Source organism: Dermacentor andersoni, chromosome 1 (genome assembly GCF_023375885.2).
Source record: "Dermacentor andersoni chromosome 1, qqDerAnde1_hic_scaffold, whole genome shotgun sequence".
Classification (NCBI taxonomy): domain Eukaryota; kingdom Metazoa; phylum Arthropoda; class Arachnida; order Ixodida; family Ixodidae; genus Dermacentor; species Dermacentor andersoni.
Window position 1 is genome coordinate 257,654,239 of NC_092814.1, and position 23,595 is coordinate 257,677,833.

Sequence of the window (23,595 nt, forward strand, 5' to 3'; positions counted from 1 at the left end):
TAGCTGCAGGCCAATCCTAACAATGCAGCCGCTCACCCTGCTTTAGAGATAATCTGCCGCATGCGCAACGGAAGAGCTTGCTGAGACATTGTGGCTTCATGTAAGCTGTCTTCCTGAGCACTTAGTATTGGAGATTGTGTAATCTCGAGTTTCAATGACCCGTTCGAGTGAGAGGCAGGTTTGTACGCTATCAGCCACGGGGGCAGGGAGGATGCGAACGCGTGGCTGGCTTTGCTTAATCCATACCCCCAATGTAAGAATATTGTTGACGTGGCTTGAAACCGTATCCTTCATCGCCAACTCCTAAATTCATCAAAATGAACTATTTCTCATTCAAGTTTGCTCTTTTTGATTGCCCGATAATCCGAAAAATTCTGCGGCCCCTTTCTTTCGTGAGAAAAATCAATCAGCAACTGTAGTTATTAGCATAAAACTTTGAATTTCAATACAGCGAAATTTCGATATATTGAAGCAACTTGCCGATTTTTCTGGCTTTGTTATATCGAGATTTAACTGTGTATATGTGCGTGTGTGTGTGTGTGTGTGTGTGTGTGTGTGTGTGTGTGTGTAGGTTTGGAAAGCTGTGTTCAGAAATCTTTCCGCCTATGGGTGGCTAACATAAATAAAATGGCCCTGCTAAGCTCATCTTGTGATCTTGAAGGTGCATTTTAAGAGCAGTAGACAAAACTGAGGACATCACATTGCATGAGGAACAAAGTGGCAAGCAGTTACCTGGTGCCAATGCAGACACTGATAGTGAGTGAGCTTGTGTCACGCACTATCACACCAAAACATTTGTGATTAGTTTGGTATAGGTAAAAATGTAGAACACTTTAGTTTTATGTCTTCGTCACTTTGCATAAAAACATTTATTTTTGGACCTTCTTATATTTGGGTGTATGCTTAGATTTGGGTAAAGGTGGTATTATAAGCAATAATAGCACAATGAAGTACACCTCATTAAAGGGGCCCTGAACCTTTTTTTTATCAATGTGAAGAAATGCATTTGAAGTTAAAATAAGCTATTTCAGAAATACTTTGCACCAAAAAGTACTTCAATGCGTTCAGCAGAAGCGGAGTTATTCACAATCAAACATGTTCTATGCGGTGCTTCTGCTGCTTCTTTAATGCCTTGCACTGCAAAGGCTATGCAGAACGGAGCATGACGATAACGCTCTCCCTACTGAACGTCATCGTGGTGCACAGTTCAAATTTGAATTTGGATGTTAAGATAGACGCAACTACTTCCGGTTTTGGCGCCTACAACACACCAAATGTAAGCCAAACACAGTTGTCCTCAGTGAGCCACAGTGCCCTCAGCCAGTGGACTCATCGCGGCACCCTGTGGTGGCCACGCTTTCTACGCTGCATAGCAGACCACAGCTACACACAACTGTAATGTGTATGCGCAGTGTTTGCTTCGTACATGACAGGGCTTGAGTGCATGTTCGTGCTCATGTGCGACAGTCTGATCGTACTACGTGGTGCAGACTGGCTTTGTCCTTCACCAGCTCTACCAACACATAGTAGCCACATCCAACTTGCGCATTTTGAAGTGCTATCAGTAACCTGCCAATGCGTCTAATCAGGAGCAACCCAAGTAAGCACATGCTGGCAAGCGTGCGTGTGGTCTGACCTTAAGTTTCACATGGTTCAAGGCTAGTTGAGCATCAAACCTAGTCGAACTTAGCGAGATCCGACAGCTATGATAAGCAGGTTGGTCAAAGTTTAATTGCTATGCAGCTTGCCATGGTTGAGCATGAGCAGAAAATAGTCTGCGTCTTCCGGAAGTACGTAATTTGTGAAATTCGAAAGGAGATTTTCGCTTACTTCAGCCTGTTTATTTAACTTAGTCAATAAATATACACAGTAATAGTAGGAAGAAGCACACTGATGCACACATCATCCTTGATTGATGTCAGCTATTAACCAATAGCAGCCGCATATGAGAATCCGCTCTATTAGAAAATGAAGCCTCCAGAATAGAGAGAGGCGCAGGCGTCTGTTGAAAAGAGAGCGTTTCAGAGAAAGGTGACTTCATGCTCTGCTTGCGAGCTCCACACACCGTGCACAACTGCGAAACTTGGCTGAGATGTTTACAGCGGCGTATGTTATCCATGGACTAGTTCAGGACCCCTTTAAGTCATCCATGCCACTTCTCAGCTTGTGTCGAGGCAGTCGTCCATTGGCCAGTACTACTGATGCTAGGTGACAGCCAGCTGGCAGCTCTGAAATGAATCTGAAGTGTTGTTTAAAAAGAGGGAGATTTAAGTTCTCTTAAGGTTGCTGCGTGAGCCTATTCATATGCCATTAGAATGTGTAACATTGTTTGTAAAAGATGCGGACCAAAGCAAGGAACGAAAATACACACATGGTGCTAACTGTCAACAATTGTGAAACCATCGTGACCTTTTTATACAATTGCCGTACATCAATGCACATACTCCGAGAAAAGTCATTCCACACGTGTGCAGCCGCTCAAAAGTGCTATTTCTTTTGCTGACAATGCAGTTGATGCCACACCGATCTTCCACACAGTCTTCCAGATTTGAAATATTTTGTGCTTCTATTATCAAACTTGTCAATTCATTTCAGTTTTTTGCAATTATTGTGCACTCGTCAAGCAATGATTGGCACCCACGCCTTTTTATCAGTGAATGGTTGACCATCCACCTGTCTTGTTTGGCATGCCATTACAGTCGAACCCACTTATAATGATACTGGTTTTAACAATACAGTAGAACCTTGTTGATATATTCCCGTTACATGCGTTTTCCCGGTACCAATGTTCACAATCGAGAATACTAAAAAGTGACCCAATAGAGTTAGGCTCATTTTTTACCAGTTCATACGTTCTCGGAAAGCACCTACATTCAGTACGTCACCAAACTGCCATTGTATGACATGTTTTCCTGCCGCTAGATCCCATGTAAACAAAATGCGCAAGGCGCGTGCGATCGAGTGCACTATACAGCTTCCCACCATAGCAGCTTCACCGCAAAACTCGCCCTCCTTTCTCATGTGAAAACGCCGGCGCCAACTCAGTTTGCTCATTTCGGTACCAGCAAATCTTCTCCGGGATCGTCGCATGTGACATTCACAGCTATCACCGCAAATCCTATTACAGTAAGTGCGTAAAAATGTGCGTAGCGCACATTTTTAATAGGTAATAACCAAAACGTGCCGCCGTTCCCTGCTGCAGACTGCAGTCGCACATGTTTTCTGGCTGCTAGATACCATATGGACAAGAAAAGGCGCACACGATTGAGAATGGTATACAATCACCCGGCTCCTGTGAAAACGACAGCGTGATTTTTCTTCTTTCGGTACTAGCAAATCTCTGCCCAGGTCGTCGCATGCCCCATTCACAGCTATTGCCGCCAAACTTATTGCGATAAGCATTTTCACCTATCTGTTTTACAGCGCATGGTGCGTAGTACCCTTGGTAGTGCACTGCATGCTTTTAGCAGGCGATAATCCAAACTCGCCGCTGTTCCCTGCTGCAGGTGGCGCAATGTGGGCATGACGGTTTGCTTCGGAGACATCCGGTGTCGCCCACCACCTTGATTTCACTTCAATTTCCGGTCGCTCTCTTAAAACAGCATGCAGTAGAAAAACAACAGAACGCGTCTCGTGCCGCAACAATCCCCGCGATGCTTCGCATTACATAAATGTCAACAATAGTTGAGCCTGTCAAATTTTTTTAGTTACTTCATATTGTACGTTTTCCCAGTTAGTACAGTAAAACCTTGTTAACTCGAAGTCACCGGGACCACAAAAAAATCTTGGAATCAAGCAGGTTTTTGAATTAGCCGAGCACACAAAAAGAAATTCAACCCAGGCAAAAAATTTTGCTGCGGGAATGCGCTACCTTTATTTGGTTATCTTTGGATTACTTAAAGTAATCAGGGATGCTGGTTTGCCACCTCCTGTAGTCCGAGGCTCCAAGGGTCATGTTTTCTAGTTGGCCAACTATGTGCAGCATTTGATAATTTCCACCGTGGCACTCAACAAAATTGCGGATAACGTTCAGTGATCCGATAACTTCCCCGAGAGCGGGTGCTTGGGAGGGCTCGTTAGTGTCGTCGTCACTGTCATTGCACATGGTTGCATCAGCGATAGCTTCACTCTCCAAGTCTGAGTAGCACGTTTGTTGATCATTTTCAAAGTTCGGATACTCAGCGAAGCCGACTGCACCGGATTCGTTATCCTCTGCGCAGAGTGCATTGATGCTGTCACAATACTCGGCTCCTTCTTCTTCAAGTGCACATGAATAGTCAGCATCAGCATCGACGGTGCTTTCCTTTGAGAAGCCAGCGTGTTCAAAACACCGCATGATCAAAGTGGGTTCCACTTGCTTCCATGCATACACAATAAGACATATGGCTCCGAGGAGGTCGATGGAGTACTCCTTGCCATTGTCGTAGCAAAGGAGCATGCGCTTGAGCAAGTGGTGGCGGTAAATCTTCCTCGTATGGTGCATGACGCCTTGGTGCATCGGCTGCGAGGTCGACGTGGTGTTCGGAGGAAGAAATACCATCCTGATAGCTTTCAGGTGTGGGATGCCACCATACACCGCGCAATGATCAACAAATAAGAGTACATTCCTGCCTGTGGATGCGAACTTGTGGTCAAGCTGCCGAACGTAATGACCCAGGCTTTCTTGTTGTGCTGGTGTAGATAAGCTCATCCCTTGGCGGCAGCCGTGCATTTTTAAAGCAGTGAGGCTTCCCACTCTTTTCAACTACGAGTAACGGCAGCTTGTGTTTACTGCACATGCTCGTGCCAGACAGAACGGTAATTCTTTCCTTGCCCTGCTTTCGACCCTGGATTGTGGTGTCTTTCGCTGCGAACGTTTTTGTGGGCAGCATCTTGTAAAAAAGGGCTGCCTCATCAAGGCTGTACACATCGTCTGTACCGTACTCGCTAAGCAACGGAACCAACGTGTGTTTCTTCCAGTCGTCGGTGACGCTCTCGTTTGCGCTGCCGCTCTCGCCACAGACGGCTACGAAGGTCAAATTATTGCACTCTTTAAAACGGCTGAACCATCCATTGCTACACTTAAACTCTTTGTGCTCAAGTTGTAGAGCCAAGTCGTTGGCCTTCTTCCGCAGTATCGTTCCATTGACAGGAAGGTGGGCTGTGTTTGCTTTCTGCAGCCAGCGAAGTAAAGATGATTCTACATCTTGGTACGTGGGAGCCCGTACTCACGACCACTTCGAAGAATGTCTTGCTGTAGGCCTCCAGTACCTTCGACTTGTTCTTCAATATTGTGGACAACGTCAAGAGGGGCACGCTGTGCCTTTCAGCCAACTTGGTCTTGGAACACGTGTTCTTACCTGCTTCTTGGATCAAACAGAACTTCTGCTGCAGCATTAAAGTCTTATACTTTGGCATCTACGCTCACTGGCACTTCTGCACAGTTCAGAAGAAAAAAAAACACCACACTAGCTGCAGCACCCCTAACCACCGCACACAAAGAAACGGCGCAGACCAGCAGTGTGCGCACACACGTCGCCGCAGGCGCAGAGAGAGAATGGGCAAACGGCAGCCAGTGGCAGCGGCACGAAACACACGCTGACGCTGCAACCGCTGCGACTGCGAGGAGCATGCGGAGTGGGGGACCGAGAGCACGGGACAAATACCGGTATGCCCGCTACGTTGCAGTGAAGCACGTCTTCCCCTCTGCAGGCACGCATTTTGGCAGTGTGCAGGGCGTACCGTGGACTGATTTTTGTGCTAGCAGTACTACTGGTCGGGCGCTTCGTCTATAAGTAATCGCGATTGCTATGTGGCGTCGCCTCGCGGCTCCGAATGGCCGCTGTTTCATCAGGTTTGCGGTGAAATGGGGATCGGGAATTGCCGCATATCTTCGAATTAACCAGGTTGGCCTAAGCTGCCGGTTCGAATTATCCGGTCAAATTTACATTTGGAAAATACGGGACTGCAGAAAACCTTCGAATTATCCGGGATTTCGAATTAACGAGGTTTTACTGTATGTTCTCCTTGCGGCCTTTTCAAAACATATGAAAGAGGGTCTACTGTATATCAGTTTCAACAATGAGAAGCTGCTGCACCGTCAACTTCTGTGTGTTTTCAATGGACAGATAACCCGCTTCCGCTTACTGCAGTGCCCCATGCCACATTATTGGTTATAACAATGTAGTCTGGCTACCAGGTGTCTGTGCTGAAAAGTAATGGAATGCGAATCCTTGAAAAGAAAAAAATAAATTCAAGCCACTGCATGCCACCGCGCGCTATTTTCTAGCCTTCTCCGCATCGCCAACCTCAAGCACCTCTCTCTCGTCGCCCTTCCCCCTTTCCGAATATGAATAGGTTGCACCCATCGCTCTACACCGCCCTACCCTCCGAAACACGAATAGGCTGCACCAACTTCGCTGACAGTGCTAGGCACTGCTCCCACATTGCTCGCTAACCCCTCATGCTGCACTGTTCTGCCACCACATTAAGCTGCTCGTGCCAGTCTTTGTTGGTTGCATCAAAGTCGTTCCTGGCCACGTGGTTTCTTAGCCTTGTTTGACTCGCTGCCGAAATGGAAGAGGGCTGATCCGCCTGCTGATCATCCGCAATGCACGACGTTGCCGGTGAAAAGAAAGCACACTGCTATAGATTTGGAAAGGAAGTGCTTTTAAGCAATGAGGCGATCATCGTGAACGTGCTTAGATCGGATAGCGACAACTACAGTGACGACAACGCCGGCAGCGATGACGCGGTAAGGCAAGTTGGCTCAATGTTGATCTCGCAGGAGGCTCTGTGAATGATTCAGTCTCCCTGGTGCTTTGTTTTTGCAAGGGACCTTCTGCTGCACTGCATGGAGCACCTGGATGCCTTGGAGAAGGGTGTCTCGCGTAAAGCAAGCAAAGCTGACGGACATGGGGCTTTCTCGTGCAAGGCAGTGAGAAGTACGTGGCGAGATTCTTGTCTCAATCTCGCCCCGTTTCTTCTGGATTTCTCAAGCTGAGAGGCTGCCGCAGCAACCATCGTGCATTTTTTAAATGGCCCCTTTTGGGGCCAGCAAAGCGATGTGTTGGCGGAGCTCGCATGTCACTTGCCACCTGTGACCCTACTTTACAAGCCGTACCATTCTTGAATGCCGACAGCCACAGCTTGTTACATGCTATCGGTGCGTGCAGGAAGCAGAGTTAAACTGGGCACTGGCCTCCCTGCCATTATAATTTTAGCAAAACAGTTCTGCCATTCACCATTTTGATTTTTTTTCATGCAATCTAGTTGCATGCAACAATTTTTGGTTACAACAATGGAATTTTCGTGGCACTTAAGTATTGTTATAAGTGTGTTCGACTGTATTGGCATGCTCACGCAGCCTGTCGCTTATGCGACAACCTGACGGTCCCATGTAGAAATGGTCGCATGTCAAAAGTATATCGTAAACTATGCCTCCATTACACTCAAGAACTTGGTGCGGTGTTTCTTATTGCACTATTTCTTTTTTTTTTTTTTCATTCGCATTTAAACCATACTGTGATGAACAGCGACTGTGTAGTCAGGAAAAAGTACTTTTTACCACTGCAGCTTGTGAAAATGACCCATTCAAACACATACAAGTGCATGATGAATACACCTGCCTCCTGTTGAGCCACATTGAAAGCTACAATATTGGTGCCAACAGTTCCAAAATCACAGCAGGCCCATATGCACTTATTGTGTAATAGCACGGCTGAACCACAAGTACAAACAGTGCATAGATCAGAATCAACAGAGAAGGTTCTCTGTAAATTCACCCTCAACTTTTTTTTTTTTTTTTTTACACTTAACGTTGCGGAGTGAAAAATATCGTAATGGCCTCGCTCATGACACATAACATCTCTTAACGCTACTTCATATCACTGTCCCAAGCTAGCATGCACTGCTCAAACATACAGTGTCGTGCAGCTGCTTGCTCTCGGCAGCAGTCAGGAGTTACACCACTGCCTTGTCACTTCTATGTGCTCACCAATTACTTATTTGAAGCTTCTTTAGAGAGCACTGCTGTCACGCATGTGAAGCACAGTGGCACATGCTCCTTTTGATGGTTTTTAGAGTGCAGCTTTTAGGCATACGCTCCTGCGTTGAGTGATGGAGCCGTCCCTCGGCGTAACCGAGCGAATGAGCACAGCGAAGGATGAAAGCGAACCCGAAATGCAGTGGGGGATGAAAGACTGCGATAGCAAAGAGAGCTCAAGCGGGAAAGCAGAGGAGCAGGGTATGGCGAAACCGTGAGAAGAAAAGCGTAGTGCTGCGCAAGACGGGCTCTGCGACAATAACTCTAGGAGATGGTGCCAGAGTAGTGCGCCATCGTCTGTTCACCGATGACATGCATCGAGCGCGTCCACCATATATGGAAACGAAGCGCTGCATGAGTTTAGATTTGTCTGCAGCGGCTGCTGTGAATCTGGGCCATGTCACCCACGTGCTGCCTCTTGCGATCTCCCTATTAGCAAGGCAGTTGCACCATGCGTTGCTGTTTGCAATGTGCCGCACGATACAGATTGTCTGTGCCAGCCAGTATATCCTGAAATGAAAATATGTATAGAGCTGCGCTCAAGTTTGGAAACTTGGAAACATATTCACAGCTCTGCAATGTACTCACAGAATGTCTTCATTCATCAGGCTCGTGGAGCAGTTCAGGAGCCTTAAGGTTAAACAGTTTCTTCATAGGTTCTTGATATGTTTTATGCAATGCAATGCTGTTTCAATACAACCTGCATGTTTGCACAACATGCTAGCCCTCCATATGCAATGTAGCAGGACTGTGCAACCGATGCAGAAGGCATATCTGGCGCAAGTGCATAGTTGAAACTGGTGATGGCCCATTGCATTTGGTAAAAACACATTTCTGCAAACAAAAAGGTATCTTATTCCTGCATTAGTATGGTATTCTGACAGCAAAAACTAATTTGTAAAAAAAATGGCATGAACTAACATGTACAGGCCCTTTGTCAGGCAACAGATTTGCTCATGAGAACGGGCGCCATAGAAAATTCAATCTCAGTACTTGCTTCACGGTGTACGTTTTGTCCTGTAGGCCAGGACTTTCAAATGTGAGACACCACAGTGGCCAAACAGCTGCTATGCATTTTGGCTCTATTGGCCAAGCAAGCAGATTACCACATGTTAAGACATAGGTGCTGCCCCTAATTTTTGCCTTTATCGAAAAATTACAGCATTGTGGTGAAGCAACCTTTTCTTTGTGTTATGATTCATCGGGGACAAACATTGAAGTCCAGCACTTAATTGCCCATTTTTGTTAATAAGTTTGTTGCTGAGAGGCAGTCAGCCTGTTCCTTTCTTTTGTTAGTGATGGAAACTACCCTTTTTGTGTTCAGCAGCACAATAAAGTGCCTTAGATTCTGGCATTACAAATTTTCTGGCTTGGTCTGTGAAGCTATTTTTTGTCACCTACGATGTGTGTTGTGTTGACACATAAAAGGAAAGCAACTGAACATTGTGGTTCATTCTGTCTTAAGTTGCATCAGTGATTTCTCATTGTGATCTAAATTGTTGCAGCATTAAAAAAGCCCAGTGAAACTTATTGAGCACAGTAAATGAATCTGTCTAGTTTCTAAGCATTGCTATCGTGGGCACCTGAGGAGAAAAATGCTATTTCTGTACACAGAGCAGGTAGCCTACAATTTCGCTCAAAGTACCACTTACCCTTTCCCTTACCAGCTTGAAATCCCTGCCATTTTTTTTGTTTTTATTGTGATGCACCAATAAACAAATGTGGTTACTGCTACATTTCTTTAAGTACTGTGGACGAATAGTGCCTACAGTAAAGAAAAAAAAAAGCTTCCTCAGCATTACCATTATTACTTACTAAATATTATGAATGATGATCATATCAAAGAACACCATGAAGAATGTTGATTTACCATTTTTTATCTTGGGAAACAGCTGTCTGCCTGAGTTGTCACTTCCTCCAGAGTGGACTATTTTGTCATCTCTGAAGTTTCACTTTTTTGTCTGTCCTGTGCATTTGTGTTCTGTGCTGCCTTCTATAAGACGCTGTTAATTCTTTGCAAGTACAGTAAAATTGTCTCAACATAGGCTGTACAGTGTTGTCATTGCCAAGTATGTCTTCACCTACATTAATATTGAAATAATCATGAGTAAAAATTAGAATGGTGGTGCATTGAATACCACCTCCACAATCTGACTTCAGTCCAAAATGAGTCAAAATATGGTGGCAACTATAGTGAGATCAGGTAAAACAAAACAAGGAATCTTGCTGATAATGTGTGGCACCAACTAGTCACAGGAAACAGTGTCACTGGTGGCACGGCCTCCAACATTGAGCAGTTAAGAAGACTGGTCATGGAGGTCATTTTGATACAGCATAGCATATCTATGTGTGAAACGTTGTAGGCATTGCTCTGTGGCAGCACATCAACACTGCTTTTAGTGGAATAGAAACAACAACAAAAAAAGGGAAAGCTGTGAAATTGTGCATGGTGGGACAGCATTTGCTGATAGCTCCTTTTAAAAGAAGGTGCATTTGAAACATTTTCTTGGAAAGATTCATAAACTGACGCGCTCTATTACCAGACACATGTTCCGCGCCTTTCTCAAAAACAGCATGAATGTAGAGAGGTGCAAGGTGGTTCATTTTCAGAGAAGTCTCATGAATATTTTTTGGTACTTACTGACTTCCTGACATCTAGGACTAGATGACAAGTTGGCTGTCTCTCATTAATAAATACAGTCTTTCCTTTTGATATTGATACAACTTTTGACAAGTGTCGAGACTGGTTTAAAGCTGGCTGTACTTTCTCAAGCACAGCATCTCTGTTCTGACGGCTTGTTTTGTTTTCTTTTTTCTTCTTTTTTTTAATGAAGTGTGAGCACACAGTGCACTGTTTGCTTTCTTGAAAGGAAAACATTGGGTGAAAAGCATGAGGGTTGTAGATAAACTGTTACCATGACTGTTAGTAAGGTAAGGAATTCGTCTCTGGCACATAACTTTCTTAGTTGTAAGCAAGCTTAGGGAATATCTTACCACCTATTTATATTGTGAGTGGGTGACATGTGCAAAAATGGAAGCCCCAACAAACAATCAATGCATATTGAAAGAAATTGCTTTACACAAAAAGATTCTTATGTGAAAAAAAAAAAAGCATAGATACCGTCCCCTGCTCAGTGAGCAGTGGATAGTACAAAAACAGAGTGAAGTTACCTAGTAGTGTTAAATCAGTTTGAAACAGAAAGCAAAGCAGTTTAATCGCTTCACTGTTATTTGCCATCATGAATGCGTAAAAGATGATGCTATCAAGTATTCATCAGCATCGGCATGTAAGGTATTCCAGTTACTGCTTGTGGGGGAAAAAGAGTACTTAAAATTATTATTGTGAGATAAAAATTCATTTTCCTTCTGTTTGACCATGTTGGAGGTTGTCTAGCAGAGTTTATCAGTAATTTTTTATAATTGTGAAATGTTGAAAAACTAAACTACTTGAATACACACCTGGCAATGTTCTTTATCTCATTTTTAATCTCTCCCTTCAACAGGCAAAGATATGGAAGAGAAAGCAAACATCATTGTCGCAGAAGTGTTTGACACGGAGCTAATCGGTGAAGGTGCCATTGAAACGTTTGCTGATGCAATTAGTAGACTTGCGCAGGTAGGCAAGCATTTCCAGCTTTCTTGCTATCTTAGTTGTTACACATAGACATACATTGTGTTTTAAAAGCAGTAATTGACATGGAGTTGTTTGCAATACTGTACATGTGTAACCCATTCATTGTGCTTTCGGTTATTAAATTTGACAGGCATATCTTAATCAAGTGTGATAGTCTTCAGTTTTACAGCTTTTTCGTATGTCTTGTGTGGTAATGAAATTTCAGCAACATTTTGACTTTACAATTTGAACAGTTGTCACTTAGTTACCTTTTGTAAAGCACCCTGAACCTGAAAGGGCACCTCACCAGGCCCCATTGCAAATTTTGGATATAAGGTGAAACCTCTTTAAAGGGACACTAAAGGTTACCAGAAAGTCAAGTTAAAATGATAAAGCAATGCTCTAGAACATCTAAGGCGTCAATATAATCGCAAACAGAGCTTTAGTAACCGAGAAATTGAGGTAAATGCACGACACGATTTGAGACCTCCCAGCGACATTCCGGTACTAGCACGATGACGAAAGCACTCCTCATCATAATTTATGTCACTAGTACTCAACTACTCGTATTAAAAAGATCACTTCATTAGATTACAAGACGGAAGAAAATGCTACTTGTCTACTTCTATTCGGTTCTAAGAAAAAAATAACATTTTGACGTTACCCTTGAGTAGTATGGGTAGGGTGGCTAGCTAGCCACCCTAGTATGGGTGATCGAAAGGTTTCGTTTTCGCTCGACTCTGCGCGCTCGACTTTCCACCGCGCGCACTTTGGAGTTTCAGTTGTTTCTTTATCACGTTGTGCTGCGGTGGTCCTACTGGCTCGCGAAACTTGCATTTGGAACAAGCAGCGAGAATGCCACGTCCATGTGTTGTCGTGGGATGCGCGAACGGTCCGTGGAACTTGGCCAAGGGCAGTTGCAGCGGCGAATCCAATGTTACTTATCACTGTGTGCCAACGAGTGAACCTCTCTGTTCGAAGTGGTTAAGGGGGGACACGGGTTGTGGCGGCCAAAATTCACGAAAAAACAATATTTTTTTATTGCATTTTTGGAGTGTACAGCTATTATTGCATCTACATTGTTAATTTCATACTGATAACATCAGTATTTTAGCCGCAGTGACGCCTTATACGACATGTACTAGCTGAATTTCAGGCGGAACTTGTGCTGAAATGGCACATTTTCCGAAACGCGCGCCTGCTCTTCTACGTGTGCTAGCGCAGACATCTTGGTCTCATCTGAAAGAGGCGACTTTTCCTTTCAAATTCCCGCCAGAACGGGCCCCATTCGGCCATTGGCCACTTAGAAAATTCGCGGCAAAAAAAAGTACTAGAATGCCATCCTATTCGTCACTTGGTGCACGTGACTTGAGCTTGCCTCCCGATTGGCGGAATTGCATGGCCATCGTCTGCTCCGCGCTTGGAGCCGCGCATTGAGGTGTGCCATCTTGCCCCAGTGCCAACGCAATGTCTGAAACGGAGCGCAAATTTCGAACGCGGCACAAGTTTGGTGCGAAAAACGTGCGACGGACGCTCATCGAAAACTTCAAAAAACGCTGCTCAACACTGCAAAATGCCCAGGACACCACAACCTCAGCGTCCGATGCCGAAATCGTTGATGCAGCAACGACAGGCCTAACGACCGCATCCGCTGCTGTGGATACTGCGACAAGTCCGTCTGCCACGGATTCTTCGACCAGCGCTCGCGTACGGCGAGATATGATCTACCGGCAACACTTCGAGCTGGAGGAGGAGGAAGCGAAAGCCAAAGCAAAGCTATCGGAGTTGTCTTCCGCTCCAGCGACGGAGAGGAAACGCGAGTTCGTGGGTGACAGTACCGACGATGCACTTCGCCCGCCTGATGGGACTACGTTTACAATTGTGGATTTGAGTGCCGTGAACACTTTATTAACGTTTGCGAGCTGCAACATCTGCAATGGTGCTTTAGAAATCGTCCGAGACGAGCGGGAATACGGACTCGCTGTGAAGCTGCGTTTTATGTGCGCGAACTGTGGAGAGATTGGATCGGTGTGGAGCTCACCACGCGTTCACTGTGCTGAACGAATGAAACCCTTTGCTGTGAACGTTTTGGCTACGCGTGCCATGCAGGCAACGGGGAACTGACAGACTACGTTCAATGACATTTTCTCGTTGATAGGCATCAGCCGTCGGGCACTTCACACGAAAACGTGGCAGAGCTACGTGAAGACGAAGTTGACGCCACCAGCCAATCGCACGGCGTGTAATCTGACGAGCGACTGCGCGCGGTCACTACGCCGAACTGAACGTAGGTCATACTGGGAACATCGCGGTGTCGTACGACGGGTCATGGATGACCTGCGGTCATACGTCCCATATCGGCATCGGCACTGTGATAGAGTTGTTCAGCGGACTTGTGCTCGACTTTGTGGTATTGAGCAATTTCTGTGCTGGGTGCGAGTCGGGGCCTATGGAGAGTGACCCTTCCTATGGAGCCTGGAAGAATGGCCACAAGTGTCAGAAGAACACTAATAAGAAAGCTGGGGAGATGGAGGTGGAAGCTGCCCTCATCCTTTTCAGCCTCATTGGAGCGGCACAATCTGCGGTATACAGCAGTGCTTTGTGACGGGGACAGCCGCAGTTATATCGCTTTACAAGATGATGAAGTGTGTGGGTATATCCCGATTGAAAAAGAGGACTGCGTGAATCATGTGCAAAAGCGCATGGGGACGGCTTTGCGCAACTTGGTGGAAAAACACAGAGGCCCTGGACATGAGAGTCTTGGTGGAAAGGGCCGCTTGACAGCAGACTTGATCTCCAAGTTTACCTCATACTATGGATGGGCTCTGAAGACCCACAAAGGAGACGTAGATGCCACTCAAAATGCAGTGATGGCCACATATCATCACATCACACGTGGTGGGGTACATTTTTCTTTGCAGGGTGCTGTTCTCGTTGCGATGATTGCATTCATGAGGCTGATGTAACGCACAGCTTCTCCACTGTTCGGCCTGAATCGCCCATGCTGTCACTTTCTGTGTTGACCTCATCACTGTCGTTAGGCAACCCTTCTGCAACAGAGGCAACTGCCAAGTTGTTGCAGAAAGCAACTGCCGGCCATGCTACTCTGCAGCACTGCTGAGCAACTTCTTTACGTTCCAAATGCCACACACCGTAGTCAATGGTAGATCCTTCTCGCGTGCTAGCGCCGACTTCTTCATGCCACGTTCGATAGCACGAAACATGTTCAATTTTTCTTCTACGCTGAGCACTCGGCCTTTTTTATCCGAGCTTCGGCATGACAGTCCTTCGGCAGTCCTAGCTTACACGACGCCACAATGCTCTGGCAGGGCACCCATAGAGTTTTTCACTCTAACACCTAGTGCGAAATCTGGCGCCACCGTCTGTAGAAGTTTCCTAAGGGGCGCTGTGCTTTCATGGGAATGATGGTATATGTGTCTGCGAGGCTTGTGTTGGCTGGTGTTTTGAGAGGCTTCGTCTAAAATGTGGATATGGCTACACAAATACAGTTGAATCTCATTACAACGAACTTCGCGGGACCGCCGAATTTAATTCGTTGATTTGAATTATCGTAGTACTGAAAAATCCATATATTATTAAACACTCAATGATCTCTTAAAAGCGCTTGTTCCACCAAGCAACCACACTCTCGCCATCTGCTGCCTTTTCTTCGCCACAAGCAACCTGCCACGCAATGCCATTCCTTTGCCCGAAGCAGTAATACCATCTGGCACTTGCAAGAGACGACAAACTGTTCCAAAGCATGCTCGAATCTTGTCATCTGTCATCCAAATTTTGCGACCCACTGATGCTTTTTATGTTTCATATAATTGTACATGCAATAATAAGTTCAAATAACTAAAAAAACTTGTTTTTGTATAATTTTAAAGCTAAAACAGCTTTTTGCATGCTGTTAGTAGAAAATGAATCATTGTGACAGATCGAACGGTGCTTGTCTTCAAGGTCTCCTGGCTTTCCGAGAACGGTGTCAATCTAAAGTCACAATATATTGGCATTCCCATGTATACCATAGTGCAGCAGCATCAGATTTCCCTCTAGGTAATGTAGTCAGAAACTCTATGACAGTACCTAAATGATGTTGTTGTTGATGTGGCTTCACGCGCAAACGTGCAGGGCACTTGGAGGCCGTTGTTCTGATTTCTGATCTTTAAGGCTTGTTGTTCTGCTGGGCCGCCCGATGGGGACAACGCACTGCCGTGATTACGCAGCTAAAAGTGGAAACTCTACCTATTAACCGATAATCGCGCAGTAAGGTGGTACGGTTTATGTGGATACAAAGCACCTTATGTTCAATGGCTGCTAAGTCGGGGATTTCACTTTACTACTTTTAAAACTAAACTACTGTTTAAGCAGGTATGGTTTAATGAGGTTTTACTGTAGCTGGAAGTTGATAAGTGCCTTTTAGAAAGCTTTCTACCGCAATAATTTTTAGAATTCGTTCATTTGTTCACAACAGAGATAGAAACATGATCTTGGGTTGCAGCGCGAAGGGACAAGGACACAGACTAGAAGCAGACAGGACGAGCGCTACCAAGGTCATGTTACTGTACCAACTCGCCCAACTTTCTATCCTTTTGCAGAGATAGAAACATTTGAAGTGTGGTGACCCTATGATCTTGAGAGGCAAGCTTCACTGCCAACATCTCTCCACTCGCTCTGCCAAGCCTCCGATAGCGGAATTCCTTCCCTGCGTTCTCCTACACCGGAGCCGAAGATTCACCTCAAACTTAATGATCAGGCTTCCTGCTTTTCTCTCTCGCGCCTTTCGTTTTTTTTTTCTCCCTCTCTCTTCTTCCCTCTTCCATTATTACAGCGCGATGCACTTCTGGTGATGGTCTCATGCGTGAGCTGTTGCGCTTGTAGCGTTTCGCACTGCAATTGTAGCACTAGGCAGATGTAAGTGGATCGAAGACCACAATATGCGCTGGAACCTAGTACTATAAAATGACAGATAATTTGGTTTCCCACGAGTGCAACTGCATGATGTGGCAACAAGTAGACGAAATGGAAGTACGCTCCTCTTGCTACAGCACAGAGGGAAACTAAGACTCGCAAACATTCGGTTTGTAGGTTTTATTATTTCTCTACACTTAAAATCATTTAGTAAAGCAACAGATCAAATGAATAATTGCTGTAGCCTAGAATAATTCTGCAGGTCACACGTCCCGGTGAGTGACATTTTAGCAATGCAAATTACGTAGGCACACTTGTATGTCTGACCTCGACTCTTCAGCTGGCAATTGGGCTCCGTTGAGAACAAGGGCTCACGGCATTAGGTTTGAAATTTCAGCCGTTCTTGCGGCTCATAGCAAAGTAAAACTTTGCAGAGACAATTGTCAATGCACATTGTGTACTCTGCGCTTATCTGTTTAAAATGGCCAAACCTGGTGAGAGGCCCTTTAACCAAACTCTTGCATGTGAACACGTTTACTTACAAAATAATAAAAAAATTGTTGAAGTCTTCTTAAAATCTTTGGTGGATTAGAGAAAGGCAGCCATCATTATCACCTAACTATGTGGGATCCTATTTGTTTGTTGGCTTACACACGTCGTAAGAATTTCTACTGCAGCAGTTGCCCTATGAGGTGAATTTTATGTGCTTAATTCTCAAATGTAAGTACTATGTACTGCTACTGCAACAATTATTTTTTATGTTGTGTGGCTTCAGGGCATTCTGCAGAGGCTAGTGTGGATGTGTTTAGAGAGGTTTTTTGTTGTAATGAATACGGTGAAGTTTTTGAGGAGCTGTGTGCATGGGGAAAGAGGCTGTCGGGAAACTGGAGGAAGCGGAGCTAATAGCCACCCCCACTGGCATGTTCATGGCCTTTCATCACAAGAGCTCACACAAGCGTGCGAAAAAAGTGAATTTTAAGCTGTACCTTTTGTTACCTAGTGGTCACTTATATGCCTGGCACTAGCTGGCCAGAAATTAAGTATGGTATTCTATTTCGTCTGTGGTTTTTGTACTTGGCACAAAGATGTAAAAATCATTGTGCTGATAAAGCCTGTCAGCCTCACCTTCTGCTTCTACCTGCAGCCTGGTTGCATCACAGTACCTCATGCAGCAACAGTGTATGCTCAGGTGGTGGAGTCATCATTCTTGAGAAGCTACCACATACCAAATCCCATTCAAGTGACACCTGAGCTTATAGTCCAGGTGCCTGCATCAGTGCGAACTTGCCCTGGCATCACTGCTGTGCATGACATTCAACTGAGCCAGCTGCAGCCGGATGATTTTGTGTGTGTCACTGACCGGATGCCTGTTTTCAGGTGAATGAATGCCCATTATAACATGACAATTCACATTGTAATTTGTGTGATTGTTCACTGGATGACTAAAGATTTACTAAAGATTAACGCTATGCTAGTTTAGACTGCTTGACTTTTCTTTTCAAACTCTGTGTTCTCGTGCTTTCTTTTTTTTTTTGCAGGAAGTTGATTAGTGGACAAAATGAAGGCCAAACTTTCCTTTAATTTTGTGCTTTATGTGTGGTGCTGCCAATGTCAGTACATGTCATATTTAAGCATTTGATTGTGTATTTAGGTCATTGATATGCTTTGGGAGCTTCCTAAAGTTACCAGTCTGCCTGTTAACATTTTGAATACTGGGTGTGTGTGTTATTATACATATATACAAGCAACTATACTGAGTGTCAAACTGGGAAAAATACTGGTTCGGCTCGGGTTCATGTTCAGCACACTCCGATTTCGTTCTGGTTTAGTCCCAGTTGGAGAAATACAAATTGATAACCGATTCGCAAACAGGTTCGCCAGAGTCCATTTTATCCTGCCCCATGGCAATATGCTGTAGAGTGCTATTGACTTGTCCGCATAGCGCATGTGCAAGTTTCATCAGGAGAAGGCAGAAAATTACGATTGAATTACACAGATGTGAGGGAATTTTCGTATGCATATTAGAGACAGATAGAATTCCTGCATCTGCGTAAAGTCTATGTAGGTACCACACTCGTTACTTTGACGGCAGCAGTCAGTTCATTTTCGTTTTGCTTAAGGTTTTTAATACAGGACTGGTGGTGAGTGAACCGTGGCATGTGATATATGGTGTCAAAGACAGCACAAATTCATCTTGTATTACATAAATTACAAGTTCGAACTTAAAGGGTGTGCCAAGGAGAAAATGAACATGCTACGGAACAGCTTAATTTACACTTACTTTTGATGTTATGAGGACTAGCTGCGTATAATTCCCCTCTCATTTGGTCACTCGATTGGGATTATCTATGATCCAGATCTGCTCACTCAAGTTCATATAGACTGTCGTCTGCGCCCTCAAGCTCTGTAAGCTCAACAAACTCTATCCTAATTGCTGAATCTATGGGAGTGATCATTTTCTGTTTGTGTTGAAAAAGTTCATCGGGATGGGACTCAATTATGATTGAAAGTGCCCATGTTCTCGACAGTGTAGCAAGGTTCCAGTGGCTAGGACAGATGTACTATAGTAAGTTCAGGAACCGCTTTTGCATCTGTGGCAAAAAACAATATGCATTTCATTTTCTGCTTGTAAGCAGAGAATACAGACCAAATAAATGAAGTGCTTCTAGCAAAAATCGGAACAATATCTCCTGTGCTCGCCAAGCATATAGGTGCGTCACAGTGGATGTGAGTCTGCTGCTTTTCAAGATTTGTCGATCGCAGCGCCGCCAGAGCCACGCAGAGTGTGCTGCCCATTCCACTGCCCCTGCTAGTGCTTGGACATACTCGAGGCTCAAAGCGCGTACGAGGTGGCCGTTACCATATGGTAACTAACGCAGATATAGGGTTATACTGTAGTCGATTCTAATGCTCATGTAGCTTTTGAACCGGTTTTATCGTAAAAAAACTGCGCGTTAGATTAGAGTAAATATGGCACAGTTGTTGAGTGACCCTCTGTTAGCTCCACGAGTGTCCAAAGGAGTGGTAGATACTGGGTTATAAATCTGTTCTATGTGTAGCGCATTGTCCAAGCATGCGGTATGACCATGGGAGGTCTTATTGTGGCATTGGCACATTTTCTTTTTTTCCCCTACTTCTTTTTGATATATCTCTCAGGAAAGCTGAGAACTGTTTTTTTCTTCTTCTTCTTCTTCTTCTTCTTCTTCGTCTCCTTGTTTGTCTTATTCTCTATAATGTACTTGCCCATGTTGTGGAAATTGTGTCGTCAAAAATCACCGCCAGATTCTTTTTATGAGATTGCCTTCGGATATTACTGCGTTACAGGGCAAAAAGGCAATGCCAAAACACTGAGTTTATATGTATCATGCTGGTTTATCAACTGCAGTGATCACTGTGTTGAGTAACGCCATCAGTCCTATACAGGAGGCTAGTGTAGACGTGGCATAGTGATTTCAAATCTACTAAACCTGAAAAGCATGAGAATGATGCCAGGGGCTGATGCAAATATTTTATAGCTAATGGAGCTTTGATGTTCGTGGTTGCAGTGGCTTGGTTGCACATCAGCAAGCACTTTTATCTTTTACATCCCATGCCAAGTGATCAGATAGTGAGATTTTTCAGTTCACGCTGGCATTTCACGGGTGACAGTTCTCTTCTTTGAGTGAAAACTGATACGGCCAAAATAGTTCACAACATGGGTACACACCATGGTTGATGGTGCACGTAATTTGTTTTAGTACCCAAGAGAAATCTTTACATACTGTAGTTACTGCTGCACTAAAAGGCCACTCAGTGGTTCCCCGATGACCTTGTATGAACTGCCGTCACATAAATTTAACAGAGAACAAGCTAACACATCTCCAAATCATCATGCAGCACGCAACAACAACACATTAAAGCAGCACTGCACTGACTTGCACCAGCCAGAGAGGAGGAAAGGCTCGCCACATGCCCTTTCCTCCTCGCACGGTGAAAAGGTCTATATTTGTTACTAGTAGTATTTAGCATCATTGTGGAACATTTCTTAAACTGCCAAGTTTTTGATGTAGTCTGTCCACATTGCATACTAGTAGTTTCTAATGTGTTCTTCGCATTGGGGTCTATTAGCTACAGTTCTTTACGCACACATTTCTCAATATACTGCTTATTTCATTTCGCCATTGATCCTTTGCATCACCTGCCATGGTGGTGTAGTGACTTTGGCATTGCACTGCTAAACCCAAAAGCGGGATCGAAATCCCGGCTATGGCAGCTGCATTTGATGGAGCGAAATGCAAAAACTCCCTTGTACTGTGCATTGGGTGCACATTAAAGAACCCCATGTGGTTAAAGTTAACCCGGAGTCCCCCACTACGGTGTGCCTCATAATCATATCTTGTATTTGGCAGTAAGACCCGAGAATTTCTTAATTTTTTTTATCCTTTGCATCATCGGTGTTAGGCTTTTACAGACAGTCCTAAGTGCCGCCATCCTTTTTTTTTTTCAGTGTCCATGAAGTGTAATGGTATGTATATACAGGTGGCCCAGCTAACTTTAGCCTTTAGAGTAGCTGGACTGAACCAAGGTAATGTTGTTTGCCACCGCTTGGAGATACTTGGATTATATTTTTATTCAACCTAATTGCATAATTAGTCCTAATTAATTAATATTCTCAAATATTATAGTTAGATCAAAAGTATCAATGAGAAAATTGTAGAGCGACATGAAAAGCTCCCGATACAGCTTTTCTGTTACTGAATATGTGCTACATAAAAGTGTTTTTCCAAGCATGACAGAAACCCGCAAATGCACGCAAAATTGCCACGCGACTGGCCACTCGACGCACTTTGCATGTATTTGCGGGCTTCTGTCATGCTTGGAAAAACACTTTTATGCAGCACGTATTAAGCAACAGAAAGCTGTATTAGGAGTTTTTTTCATGTCGCTCAACAATTTTCTCAGTGACGCTTTTCATCTAATTGTAATATTTAAGAGGTTGATTAATTAAGACTAATTATTTAATTAGGCAGAATGAGAAAATATATATATGTATCTCCAGGTGACAGCAAACAACATTACCTTGGTTCTGTCCAGCTACATGGCATTCGCATATTTTTAAACTCTGGCTAACATTACATTAGCTGGAACACCCTGTAAACTATTCCCATTTAGTCGCCCAAAGGCCAAACTACACCTACGCCTGCCGGCGCACGAAATCACGCGGCCACGCACCTTGCATTTGCCATGCCTCGCGAGTGATGGTGGTTTGAGCCTACAAGACGCGCACCAGCGTGTGTCCACTTGGCTCACTTTTTCGGCTTGCTAGATGTTTCATATTTTGTGAGGCAGCCAGAACGCCAATATTTGTCTAGAGAAGATATCTGGGCTTGTGCTGCGCTTCAACATGTACAATCTGTCCTGCACCATATGCTGATCTGTGAGGCGCTTGGGCACAACCTTTAGTACACTTGCAAGCGTGCATGTGGTTTGGCCTTAATGCATCGTTCTCATGTGCCAGAAATTATTTTTTCCTTTACTGGTCCTAATGTTAGGAGGCTCATTCCAGCACACTTCTATTTTACATTTTAGTGATATAATTTTATGCTTTATGTGTATTCTTCAGGTTCGTTTTTTCTGAAATTGAGACACTGACATTTAATGAAACTTCGGTTGTGTACCTAAAGACAAAAGTTGATGGCACCTGCCATCTTGTTGTGATGTGGTGGGAGTTGGAGATGAACCCAAGTGACAGCATCCACTTGTCCTGTGCACCTTACTGGGCTCACCCCTCTGGCAAAGCGCAACCGGTAAGTCTATACAGAGTATCCTAAGCCACTGTGTACGTGCAAGTAACTGGTTGCTACAGAATACTTAATTTTGAAACATTACAGTGTCCACTGCATGAATAAGCAGATGTGTGCTTGTTTAACCTATTATGTTTAAGATAAATCTGCTAATGTGCAAATATTCTTGTTAGTCTAGCTAGCAAAAATAAGAATAGTTTGCATTACTGTTTGCATTACTAATTAAAGAGCATTAGTAAAATAGAAAGCTGGGCATGTCGATAGTGATTCGCCTTTTTAGCTGCGCAACAGGTGATGATGGCAAGAGGAAACATGCAGGCACTGACTTGCAAAAGTAAAATTTATTAAAAATAGTGTGGAAATTTATAAGCTATTTTTTGTCATCTGTACATGATCATCATCATGTGGGATTCATATGGGGTTCTTCTTCATCATCGCTTGTGGGGCTGGCTCTCGAGTGTGCTCCGTGCTGTGGGCGTGGTCGGTTCGCCCAATCTTTGACGCGGAATAAACGTCGTGATAACTGCTGCGTCACAAATGGCGGAGTGTGCTCTTCGGTCCTCCGTCCTCTGACTCCCCGCTCAACCTCCTGGAGCTTCGATCGGGTCGCCGATTGTGCCCGCTGTCCGCCAGCATGTCGCAGGACGAGCCAACAGGCACTTCTACTTCCACCATCTCGGCCTTGGCTACCCCAGCCTCTCCGTATTGGGTTGTCAGTGGGCACCAGCGTGATCCCCATCTGTTTGCTGGACTTCGCGGTGAAGACGTCAAGGATTGGCTGGACAACTATGACCGAGTGAGTTCGGCTAACCGTTGGGACGATGCGTCCAAGCTACGTCACGTCGCCTTTTATCTGACAGGAGTAGCGAAGACTTGGTTTTTCAACCAGTAGGTTGATTTCACGAACTGGGGCGCTTTCATACAGCAGCTCCGCCAAATCTTCGGCACACCGGCTGTTCGTGCCGCCCTCGCAAAAAAGACGCTCGACACTCGCAAGCAACAACCCGGTGAATCTTATACGTCGTACATCGAGGATGTGCTTGCTCTTTGTCGACACGTGAACACGGCCATGACCGAATCAGACAGGGTTCGCTACATCCTCAAAGGCATCGGAGCTATTGCTTTCAATGCTTCAGCCATCCAGAACCCCGCTACCGTCGCTGATATCGTCGCTACTTGCCAGCGCCTTGACAAACTCGAATCAGTACGGTTGCAGCCAGACACCACTGCAAACACTACCGCCGACGACCCTACGTTATGAG

General features: G+C 44.7%; 1 protein-coding gene across 1 annotated transcript in view; it reads left to right on the forward strand.

The window, feature by feature from the left end:
* The window catches only part of LOC126547841 (protein arginine N-methyltransferase 7-like), a 102,227-nt gene that overhangs the window by 18,249 nt on the left and 60,383 nt on the right, over window positions 1–23,595 (forward strand). Inside the window, exons 5-7 of the mRNA XM_050195855.3 lie at window positions 11,527–11,639; window positions 17,695–17,927; window positions 22,153–22,336. Coding sequence (XP_050051812.1) covers window positions 11,527–11,639; window positions 17,695–17,927; window positions 22,153–22,336 — 530 coding nt within the window. The remainder of the gene's footprint in view (window positions 1–11,526; window positions 11,640–17,694; window positions 17,928–22,152; window positions 22,337–23,595) is intronic.